This window comes from Talpa occidentalis, unplaced genomic scaffold (assembly GCF_014898055.3).
Source record: "Talpa occidentalis isolate TD23 unplaced genomic scaffold, MPIMG_talOcc4v2.1, whole genome shotgun sequence".
Classification (NCBI taxonomy): domain Eukaryota; kingdom Metazoa; phylum Chordata; class Mammalia; order Eulipotyphla; family Talpidae; genus Talpa; species Talpa occidentalis.
Genome location: NW_026555331.1, coordinates 24,946,918 through 24,959,388, shown reverse-complemented (window position 1 = coordinate 24,959,388; position 12,471 = coordinate 24,946,918). Strand labels below are relative to the sequence as shown.

General features: G+C 33.3%; 1 protein-coding gene across 1 annotated transcript in view; it reads left to right on the top strand.

The window, feature by feature from the left end:
• The first annotated feature begins 96 nt into the window (after window positions 1-96).
• Window positions 97-12,471, top strand: part of EMC2 (ER membrane protein complex subunit 2) — a 29,507-nt gene continuing 17,132 nt past the window's right edge. Inside the window, exons 1-5 of the mRNA XM_037502726.1 lie at window positions 97-176; window positions 8,249-8,362; window positions 9,118-9,182; window positions 11,123-11,208; window positions 12,068-12,125. Of these exons, the coding sequence (XP_037358623.1) occupies window positions 137-176; window positions 8,249-8,362; window positions 9,118-9,182; window positions 11,123-11,208; window positions 12,068-12,125 (363 nt within the window). The 5' untranslated portion in view covers window positions 97-136. The remainder of the gene's footprint in view (window positions 177-8,248; window positions 8,363-9,117; window positions 9,183-11,122; window positions 11,209-12,067; window positions 12,126-12,471) is intronic.

Here is a 12,471-nt window from a genome sequence, read left to right as displayed (position 1 = left end):
CAGCGAGTCCCGCCCTCTGAGCTCTCTCCACCAATGAGAAACGATGTCGTAATCTGCCACCGCCCGGTTTCAGATCACGTGACCGCGCCCCCCCGCCCCTCCGCCTCCTCACCCCGCTGCCTTTAGGTTTGAGAAGATGGCGAAGGTCTCAGAGCTTTACGATGTCACTTGGGAAGGTAATTGCGGGCAGGGAGGGTGCGGAGAGACCGAAAGCTCTGGGAAGCGGTGCGGGGATGCTAGGCTGTTCTCGGAGAGCTGCATTCTCTGGTCTGTCTTCCGCACGAAAGCTCTCTACACAGGCCACGATGAGGTGGTGGCTGAGGTGGAGATTGAGGCTGACCCTCGTTTTGACCGGCCCCCGACTGGACTCTGCGGTGTTTCCCACTGCTTTCGCCTGTAAATAGACTGACCCGCTATTTTCGCGCCAGTCCAGCGGCTCAGGGCGCTGGCGTTGGGAATGTTACATGTTTCCTGTGGCTGCTGGGCGGCGAGGAGGAGGCAGAATAGGTGCCCCTGAAGCTTCTTGGCAGCCAAGAAATGCAGGGCCTCTGAGGCCTTTTCTTAATGCTGTGTAAGAGTTACACCTGTGCATAAAAGATGTGTAGAGGACCGTGGACTAATGTGATTATTCTCACATACTACTTTATGTTCATTCTCTCTTCAGAGCTGGGTTTCTGATTGCTCCCCTTTTAAATTACTCTGCGTCCACTCCCCTTCAGAGCACTTTTACACATACCTTTCAATTTCCTTATTGCCACCTTTGATTAGTTCCTTTTCTGAAGGAGAAAAGAACTGTTTGTCTTGGACCTGTACTCAAGTATGAGGTACTTCTTTTCCTATCCTAGTTTAAGGTAGAGGGTGTTTTAAATCTTTTAATCTTCAGATCTGAAAGCACCCAAACTTTAGACCAATTGTGTACGAAAGATTTTCCCTTCTCTAACTTTTTGCGGGAGGCATGTTTAAGAGCAGAGTCTTGAGTTTCATTAAGGTATGAACTTGGGTAACTGAAATTTATATTCCCGGCATTTAACAGTGGATGTCAGGGAACAGATCTTTGGATATTTAAACAATGACATGATACCATGTGAAGTGAAAGTTATATTGATTATTTGACGGTGAATAAGTCTCTCCAGGATTAGCAAGTGCAAACATGTTTGAGAACAGTAAAATTCTTTTATACTCGAACCGATTTAGTGATTTATGATTGGTTTTATGGTCTTTAGTTCACAGAACCTCAGTGTTTCTACCTGTTTTGGGAGAAAACATAATATTAAAAGTTTTATGTAGTTAAGACTAGATAATTAACATAATTAACATACGTCCCTTATCTTCAGGGAGTTCATAGTCTAATGATTAGAAAAGACAGATTTGTGAATTCATAGTTTTTAAAGACTTGTATCAGGATATATTGAATTGGATGGCAGATATGTGGCTGTTATTTTAATGCTTTTTAAAAATGTTTCAAGTATTCCATGCTTTTTAGAAAAATTTTAATTTGAAGGTATATTCAATATAGGTTTCTTAGATTACAATGTCAAGTATAGAATCTTAGGGACTAAGTAGATTTGTAAGTGCCAGCAGACAAGATTATTTAACTAAGAAACTTGGAATTAACCCTGTGAACATTCTAAAGAGAAGTGATGTATTTAGAGTTATTATAATAAGTAAATAGTAACTACGCCGCAAATTTGTTAATGTTCATTGAGTACTTTGCGCCAGGCCCTGTTACCAGTTTTTGAGGATATAGTGCTCAACAAAATAGGCATGGTCCCAGATCTCGTGGAGCATAGCCTGAGATTTCACTTCTGATCACTTATGATTATAGATTTGGATATGTTTTGTGAAAGTCTGTTTTAGAAATTAAGCACCAGAAAGGTAGGTTAGTGCCTAGGTTAGTGCCTGGAAGGCAAGGTAAGAAGTTTGGGCTTTGTTTTGTATATAGTTGAGAGCCACCTTCCTATTAAAAATACATAATAATGAATGATCCTTTCATTAAACTTAAAATTTACAACATATGTATTGATTTGGGGCTAGGCCTCTTTTTTGACAGAGATTCCCTGATTGAAATTCCATGCCATCTTTAATAACCATACTCAGTTATACTTTTTTTAATATGGAACAAGAGTATTTAAGTCCCTTGTGTGGCAGCTTCAGTACATCGGTCTTTTTTGATTCTTATCATTTTCCTCATATTTTTAATTATGTTAACATGACAGCAGTTTTTCGAAGGTATTTACCTTTGTGGAGTCTTTTCAAAGCATCCCATATAAATTAGTATTTTTTGCACTCAAGTTTTCTTTGGTTTATATAATATTTAATTGTAGTATATAATTATTTTAATTTTTAACTAGTGTGAACTGGTTTGCATACAGACAGCTTTTTTAAATATAACTGATGGAAACAGCTAAAAGCTACCTGATGAGGCCTGTTAACCAAGAACTTCTATAATGCTGAGGTATCATTGGTATGATTTGCAGAAAGAAACTCTTTGAGGTAATTTAACTGAAAGAAGGTTATGGTTTTTACTGAAATTTATTAATCCCACCCATCATATTCTAATTATTGTTTATATCCTTTATGCACACAGATCTCATTCCTTCCATTGTCTAGCAGAGTGATGAGATTTAGAAAAGAAGCTCTCAGTAAATTCTCTTTGATGAGTGAATGCTAGCTTGTTAAATATTTTGTATAATCTTATTTAATCCCAACATATTTTATGAGATAGGTTTTATTCCCATTTTATGGATGACAAATGACGAAGGAAACTAGAGAACTGAAGAAGCTTGTCCCGGACAACATAGCAGTAAAAGTACTGTGTTTTGAGCAGCTCTTACACTAGTCTTCCAGGCTATAAACTAGTTAAGTTCATCCACTCATGCAACTGTCTTAGAATTTGCCAACCTGATTTCTGACTCAAGAATTTATCTATGCTGTTTGTGGCTGGCTCCTCATTCTTCCATGGGCTTGAAAAGGGCTTCCTCAGAAATGAAATCTCTCCTCTGCACTTGGAAAGGCTGCTTCTTCCTTCCTCCATCCCTCTGACTTTATCACGTGGCCTTTTAATTTCCATCATAGGAATTCTCACTCTCAGAAATTATTTGATTTGCCATGTTTATGCCCTACTAACGTTCAAGACAGTAATTTTATCTTGTTTCTTACATTTTACCCCAGATTAGGCCCCACACATAGTAGGCATTCAGTAAATTAGTTCGATGATGACTAATTCCAAAGGCTTTGCTTCTAATTTTTACACTGTATTGTTCAAAAGGCAAATTATTGGGCATTTTAAGAATTTGAATTGCCTAATGAAATAAATCTTTCTAGAAATATCAGGTAGTGATTTGCGGATTGAATTTGAGTGGAGAGACCAGTTGGAAAGATAACTTAGCAATTTTAGAGTGGGATGATAAGAACCTGTACTTGAATAGTAGCAGTGAAAAAGGGTGAAAGGTATAAATCTTAGAAACAGTTCAAAAGAATCACAAGATTGAGATACTAAAAGAGAAGATAGAAACAGTAGTAAAAATTGTAATCCTAAGGTGTCATTAACAAGAAATATAAGTTAAACATTGGGAAGGTAACCCACATTGTTTGGAAAAAAAGAACTTTGGTTTTCCAATATTGTTGCAGTAGTGGTTTATCAAAGGTGAAAACATGTTTCCTTCAAGAGATTATTTTACTGATTTTTAGATTAATTTATTTAAGATATTTCTGAACAGATTTTTATGTTTTAAGTAATTTTACACTTTATAGCAGCATCTGGAGTGTGACAAGGCCAGCTGCTTACATATGCTTTAAGGTGTTTTCAAGTAAGAGGCTGTTTATTCTGCAAAATATATATTTTGTATGTAAACAATGCTTATTGTTTTGTGTTCACTCATTTGTATTATTGTATAATGATGTTTATGACTGTGTGTTAAACTGTTGTTCTTACTTGTTAGGCTATAAAAAGTATGTCCAGGACCTACAACTACAACGTTTTCCCATAATCCACAATAAGAAATACCCTTTATAAATTTACTCAATAAAATACACAAATATTTTAACGTGTATTAATTGAAACCGAAGTTTCATTTAAAAAGTACTTAGTGTGACCAGTGCATTCATTCTGTTTATTGTTTCATTTTTTTCCCCCGCAACAAATGCTGGAATAAATCCATCATGTTGATTTCATGCCCCAAAAATGGGTTATAATATACAATTTGAAAAACACTTCTGAAGTTTTCTGTGCATTGAAATAAATTATTTCTTTTTCTAAAGTGAAATAGCCTTTTCTTTTAGAATGGCTATTTTCCACATGAGACCAATTGACTAGATTAATTGTGGGACTATGAAAAATCTAAAATTTATCTGTTACCCCACAGGTATTAACCTTTTAAAGGAGTATTCTGGCCCATGTAATTGAATATATCTAAATGATATTTCAGAATATGCAATAAACTGATTCTAGATTCTGCATGCTTTGTGCCACTTAATGCTCTTAATCAGGAGTTGGCATAGGTTTTCTGTAAAGGCTAATAGTAAATATTTTGCCTTTGTCTCAACTATCCAACTTTGCCATTGTAGCACAGAACCAGTTTTAGACAATACCTAAATGAATAAAGGTGCCTACTATATTCTGAACAAACTTACAATACAAAACAGGTGGCTGCAAAATTTGATCATAGGGCTGTAGTTTCTTGACCTCTGCTTTAAATCCCCTGCTCTCAGTGAAAAATGAAGGGGGAAAAAAGGCCAGAAATGGTAGGATTAGGAAAAGATAAATAACGTTTGGTTATAGAATGCATAACTAGCTTGGGAAAAATCTTCAAAGCCTCTTAGCTCAGAAACAATAAAGAATCCACAGAGGGTATAAGACTAGGAAGAAAGTAGAGGATAGAAAATTGATAGTTACAATTAACTGTATGATATAGGTATTACTATTTCATTTCCTCATTTTAGTTGAGATCATTACAGTGCAAAGGATTAATTTGCCCAATGTGGTATAGCTAGAAAGTGACAGCAGAATTTGAATTGAAGCAGTTTGACATTTGCATGTCCATGAGTGACCACAACACACTACTACTACCTTTAAAAAAAAGTGAAGAAGATAAAAATGTAAAACTTGGAAACAAAGGAAAAACCTTTTGGTAATGAGAATTGTGGGGCAAAATTGAAGTATTTGTAACACATTAAAAATGTCTTCGAAGGAGTCATAACAATATATAGATAATGCCTTTATTTAAAAACTAAAAGATACCTAGAAGTACATATTATACTAAATTTAGCTTTCTTTTAAAATTTATAGTGTGGATAAATAGGGAAACATTTGGGTGAAAGGGCTCTTTGTTTCCACCATTTAATCTCTAGAAAAAGTACTTATTTTCCTTTTTCTGGTGGGTGATGCTTCAGGTTTTTATTTGGGGTCTGTGTCATTAGTCCTTGACAAAAAAAAAAAAAAATGTGTTCCCTGTTCTTTTTTTGAGGTTAATAAGTAAAGAATTTACCTGTACTTCTTTCTGCAATGGCCTGAAGAAATTGATTCACCTCCATTCTCCCTTTCTCCCTCTCCCTCTAGCCCTCAATCTTGGTGGGTTGGGCAAGTTCCCATCCTGAGCTCATCTGATAAATTCCATTCCTCCACCATGGTTTAAGCTTTTTTGCTCTAAACTTCATCTTACCAAAATCCCTTTGATCTTGAGAACTTAACTCATCTATCACAGGTGTCTTTAACCTCTTTTCCCCACCAGCTGGGATCAATTTTTCCCCTCACCTTACTTTCTTAGTACTTTGGACATATCATTATCTTAGCTTTTATTATTTTGTAAATACAGTTTTCTGTTTGTGAACTTTGCAAGTACAAAAAATGATTCTTTTTTCATGTTTATAATTCTAGCATATATTACAGAAATAATGTAGTGCTTTATTTTGAATGACTAAGAAGTTATGGAATGTACCAGTAGATGAAAGGGAAATGTTTTAAAAACCAGAGGTTTTCTAATAATAGACCTCGATTGTGAATAAATGGGAGATGGATGGAAAATTGAAGACTGCTGGTAAATTGACATGTATAGGTAGGAATTCCGTTTCTTAAAGGGCACTGAGAATTCCCATCTAAGAATATATTTAATAGTTCAAGTGATAATTTTTGAAAACTCAAGAAGCATATTTATTCATTTGTTTGTGCTAGTATTAATTGGATGTCAGGAATAAGGGCAAGGAATAAGTGTTGTGAACACATGTGCAAAATACTAAATATATTCCCAAAACTCTTTTTCCTCCTCTAAAATTATCTGCCAAATTGAAAGAGAATGTGGACTTAAATAGTGTAAGTGAACTCTGATATAGGGGATATGGATGGAATTTCTGAGAACCAAAGTTGTAGACTAAAGATAACATACATTGTGATATAGTAACGGACATAAGTTACTGGGCACAGAGCTCCTACACCCTTGTAATTTCCTGTATAATCTTTATATTATTTGCTCTTAGTCCTGAGGTCCTGATGAAAGATCTGCTAAGACCACTGGAATTTCTAGAGTGAAAAGTGTTTCTGTGTGTGTGTGTGTGTGTGTGTGTGTGTATTTAAATGCAGAGTACCTGATGAGTTCACATTAACATTAGAAATGTCAGAGTGTAGAAGATTTATTTCAATTTTTCTTTTATATTTGTATTTCCTTTTACATGAGACCCCCTACTCCTAATTCTTCAAGACATGAGATTAAAAAAATCTATAATATCCCATACTTATTTGTTTATTACAACTGCTGGTCATAGAAAAACAATATTAATATCACCAGTATTCATATTCGTATTTGGGATTCTTCTGTTGCTAGAATCTTCATATTCTACTTGTTGCTTTAGCTTTTTTCCATAGGTTGTTATACAAGTCTTATAACAACAGTTGACTGTGCTGTACTATCTGCTATCATCCTTGGAGAATGTTTTTTAAAAAAATAAATGAAATAGTTTATATATAATTTTTGTATCTAATGACTTCATTTTATATCTGTTGCCATTGCTTGATTCATTCTATTTCACTTGGACAGTTTCATTGAAGGGGTTGGGGAGGGGAACTTACTAAGTCCCTACCATGTGCCAGGTATTTTGCTGAGAACTTTATATACACTTTGCTTAATTGTAACTGTATATTTCAGAATTATGGGAGGTATTATTATCTCCATTCAGAGGTGTGGAAAATTATAGATTTGATTAAATTATAGGAAACCATTTAGATACAACCGTTTAGATTCACTAGACTGTATATGCTCCCTGACTGGTTTCAATTTTACTTCTTTGCAGTTTTTGTAACTGTTTACACCAGAATGATATTTCTGTCATGCACATCTGATCATATTGCTTTTCTTTTGCTTACCATTTTTTAATTGTTCTCCACCTTCAAAAATAAACTTCAGATTCTTTAGTATGAAATAAAAGGCCTTTAAGAAGTTCAGTGTTTCTACTTCATGCTCATTCATCACTTAATCCCACTCTATTTCATTAATTTTATTTACCAGCAGTTTTGCCTATGTGCAATAACCTACTTTCTTTGCCTGCTGAATTTCTTTTCAAGCTTTGAAACTCAATTCAATGTTACTTCCTGTGCAGAATAAGAGGCAAGCTGCTTTCCTGTGCAGAATAAGAGGCAAGCTGCTTTGTAGGTTTCTGTAGAAGGAATAAACTGTATGTTAACTTGTAAAGATTTTCTAACATTTTATGAATTCAACTAGGGTCTAGACTTTTTGGTCATATTACTTATTGTTTATATAATCAAATCTTTGTTTCTAAGTTTTTAAATTTTGTTTCCTTGCGTGGTAGTATATATACATTATGTACTGTTGTAGTAACTATAAGGAAGTTTTGTGATGAATACTTATTCAGTTTATATGATATTATACTGTGTTTTGAGCATTTTCAATTCCTGAGTCAAGGGATGAACTTCAGAAATATCTTGATGTATTTATTTGGGAAAATTGACCCTTACTTTTTTCAAATCTTGCATAAAGATAGATAGATAGAGGATATTTGTAGGAGACCCATGCCCATTCACTACTTTTAAATGTGTTTATAATATTGGTTGTAAGTCATTTTCAGTCTTTTAAAGGATCTTCTGCTTTTGTTAACTTGATTTTCCGTGTTACAAAGTTTGAGATACCATAGACTTCTACCTTAGTGTGAGTTTATTTTTATCTAAAGATATTAATTACATCTTTAACAGTTTTTGAGATTGATCAAATATATATGTAAAGACATGGTTATTTTTTTCCAGAAATGAGAGATAAAATGAGAAAATGGAGAGAAGAAAACTCGCGAAATAGTGAGCAAATTGTGGAAGTTGGAGAGGAATTAATTAGTGAATATGCTTCTAAGCTTGGAGATGACAGTAAGTTCTTTATTATATTCAGGCTCACCACATGTTAGTTTATGATTCTTAGTGTTTTCTTTATTTATTTTTTTCTTTTTTCTTTTTGCATAGAAGAATTGGGCTGTAGACCAGAGGTGTGGGGGTAAGAGGATTCACCAGAGACAAAGTGAGGACTAGAACAGGCAGATTTACTGAAATACATTGCTAAGGGGAGCAGCAGGCAAGATAGAAGTCCTCTATGCCATATGTGGGTTAGTTCCCTGGCTGGGGATTGAACTCAGGCCCTGGCGGTGATAGTGCTAAGACTTAACCCCTAGGCCACCAGGGATGCCCCAGTGTTTTTTTCTTAAACCAACTTTGTGTTTTTCCTGCTGTTCAATTTATCTGTAACTTTTTAAAAACTTCTCAGGAGATTTAATACTTTATTTTGAGAAGGATTTATAATAGCTGGCAGTAGTAATGTTATCAATTAGATTTTTTTTGTTTTAAAGTTCGCAGGACCACAGGCCTAGTCTGACCAAAATGTATTTCATTAAGAATCTTCTAGGGCAGTAAAAGTATTAAAAAGTCAAAAATTTTTGCCTCATATTAAACTATTTTATGTTACTGAAAATCTAGGATGCTTTATTAATTCCAAATATGTGGCAATAAATCAATTTTCAGTGATAAGTAATGTTCTTTAAAATTATCAGAAACTAGATGAATTTATTATCAAATATTTGTTGGGAGATTTATGTATTAAAATTCAGTTTCCCCCCCCTCAATATATTTAGTTTGGATCATATATGAACAAGTTATGATTGCCGCCCTCGACTGTGGTCGGGATGACTTGGCAATGGTAAGTATTTAAACTAATTTTATTTTATGTTAAGTTTGCTTCATGAATTATATATGTCTTAATACATGGTTTACATGGAATGCTTTCTATAGCTGGTTTCAAATGCTACTCTTAAGAGTAGGTGGGATTAACAGATACTTTGAGACATAGTGTGTTCTTAAATATTAACAGTTCTGAGAATTTAGTATTTAGTATCCTAGAATACTGGGATATTAGTAACCCAGAAAGGTTAAATTAATTGAAGAAATTTATCCACTCAACAGATAAATTATGCTATAATGTACAGTTTAAAGTAAGAAGCAGATCATTTAAAACCAGTTTATCTTTTGTGTTGTTAATTTTCATAGTATATAACATTAGCTACTGTTTTGTCATATTGCAAATGTGCTTTTTAAATTATTTGAAAATCTTGTTATGTACAGAATATTATTTAAAATATTAATGCTTTAAAATAATAATAGCTATAATTTTTGAACAGTCACATGCTAGGCATTATGCTAAATGTTTTATATCATTTAATCTTTACAATTGCTTCTAAATTTGATTTGAGTTTGATGTTATTATATTCATTTTATAAATCAGGAAGCAGTTTGTTCTATTGTTCCTATATCCTGAGTTCTTAAGTATTACTTCATGCAGCTTCCTCATTTAAACTAAAAAGAAATACATAAAAACAAAGTAGAAATACCAGGAGAACATACATATGCCTTAATTAGTATTGTCCTTTTCGAGGAAGTTGTGTTATTCTGGCTATCCACATAATTCTGTTGGAACTGCCAGTGGTAAAAATATATCATAAACTCTTTAAGGATTGTGTTTAAAACTTACAAGACATATCCACAAAGGTGACAGTTAATTTCTTGAGGAAAATTTTGTGTTTTCTTTTTTGAAAACCAAATACTATTTGATAAAGTAGGAGATCAAGTTAGATAATAACAATGTTAAACAAAGCAGATCAAATTAGACAGTAAGTTTTTTTGTAATACAATATTTATTCTGTGTTACAGAATTTCTAGGTAGTTTGGATAATTGACCAAGTAGTATGAGTTTTGCATGAAGTCAAAGAAATAAATAAACATCATCTTCAGTTTTGACTCACTTAAATTTTTTTGTTAATGCAGCAAAGTTTTAGCTGTAGACTAAAGTTATACATCCAGATCATATAAAAACTTCCTTTATTGTTGGTTAATAGTTTCAGTATGAGATAAAGGCAATTTTTGGTACCTTACGCTTGGAGAACTAGAGTGAACTATTTTTATAATCTCTGTCATTTTTAACACTTTCAATATTCAGATAATCAGCTTGTACATAGTAGATGTTCAGAACATATTTGATTATTTAGTAGAATTGATGAATTATGGATACCTGCTCAGAGGAAATTGGTACTCTAAAGATGTGTGGTATCTGTATTTTCAGACCTTAAATTAGGTTATGTGTACTGACAAGATGATAGCTAAATATATGATTTCAACAAGGCAAGATTAAGCAAAGCATTAATAGAAATTGCTAGGAACTTGAAAGTATTATAGGTACTATCAAAGAACTTAATTTTTATTAAAAATGTTTATATAATAGGGAGAAAAAGGACAGAAAGTTGTTGTAGGCATTTAAGTGGTACCTGACCCATTATGGAAGCAATTTTTTTAAGGAACATTGTGGTAGTAGCAATTGGGAATTATTAGTGGATCTCATGATCTGCTCATTTTCCCAATTAAGACATTGATCAGTTTCTGAGAACTGATTGTTGTTTTCACTTGTAACTTCAGAATTCTTTCATCCCACTATCCATTACTGATTAACGTAACTCCATGTCATTAGACTGCACTAATGAGATTGTTTAAGAAGTGCCTTGACGACTATGTAGACCATTCTTTGAAGCTCGTCTACTATATATAATATAATTACAACTCTTCAATTCTTTTTTTAACCATTTTTTTCAGTTTTGTCTTCAGGAGTTGAGAAGACAATTCCCTGGCAGTCACAGAGTCAAGCGACTAACTGGCATGAGATTTGAAGCCATGGAAAGGTAACCGAATCTTGTTAGCAGTTTGATTCCATTTAAAAATGGCATACCTGACGCCTACATTTGGATCTGCCTATAGCTGTGGTAACATCATTAATTGTACAAGATCTTTTGTTACTGAGCTTCAGAATAGTGTCTGAGAGCTTCTTAGCATAAATCTAGTGCTAGTTACTCCCAATAAATAGGATTTGACCTAATTATAATCTACACTTTCTGTTCTAGTGAAATGGGATCATGTTTGCCGTAACAAATCCTAGTTCTAAGATTTGTTTGCTGTTGACAGGGCAAATTTTTAACTACGTTAAGCCTTTTCAACCTTGCCCCTCTGTAAAACAAGTATTTGAATTAGAAGATATACGTGTGTGAGACCCTCTAAAGCACTCAAGGTAGAAAAGTTATTGGTATCTTTTTATTTAGTTATAATTGACATATACTATTGTTAGTTTTAGGTGTACAGCATAATTTATGTATATACTGTGAAAACATTGGTACAGTAAGTTTAGTTAACATCCTTCACTACACAGTTACAAAATAATTTTTTTAAGCATCTTACCAACTTTCAAATATTCAATAGAATATTATTAACTATAATAATCATGTTGTATATTATCTCTGGGCTTATTTATCTTGTAACTGAAATCTTGTTTCTTTTGATCACCTTTACCCATTTCTACTTCTCAGTCCACCTCCTTTGGCAACCGTCAATCTGTTCTCTCTGTGTTGGATTCTTTGTGGTTTCTAGTTGTAGAAACGGTGCTATAAAAGTTTTTAAAAATCTGTTTTGCTCTCTCTAAAGATTAACTCTCTAAAAGAGACATTGATTTTTTTTGTTTTTAATTGGTTTCTTTTTCTTTTTAAATAGATATGATGATGCTATACAGCTGTATGATCGAATTTTACAAGAAGATCCAACAAACACTGTAAGTTAGCTGATTTTGTCCTGAAAATTACCTAAAGCTTAATATTTTTAGAATTTTTAAACAAAAATCAGTTTGAGTTAATTTTCTTCTTTTATAGAAGAAAAAATTGTTATATTCACATATAATAATAACTTATCTGGCAAGTTTTTCAATGAAAAGAGTTTTTAAAAAGTTCATAGTCTGTATATTTATGGAGTATAAGATACAGAAATACTTGAACATAAATAACTAGAATAATTTTAAATAAATTATGCTATAATAATAAGTTGAGAAATTATTTATTATTGAAGTGCGTTATTTCTAGATAGCATTTATCCCAGGCACTTACTGGTCATAAACCCCTGAT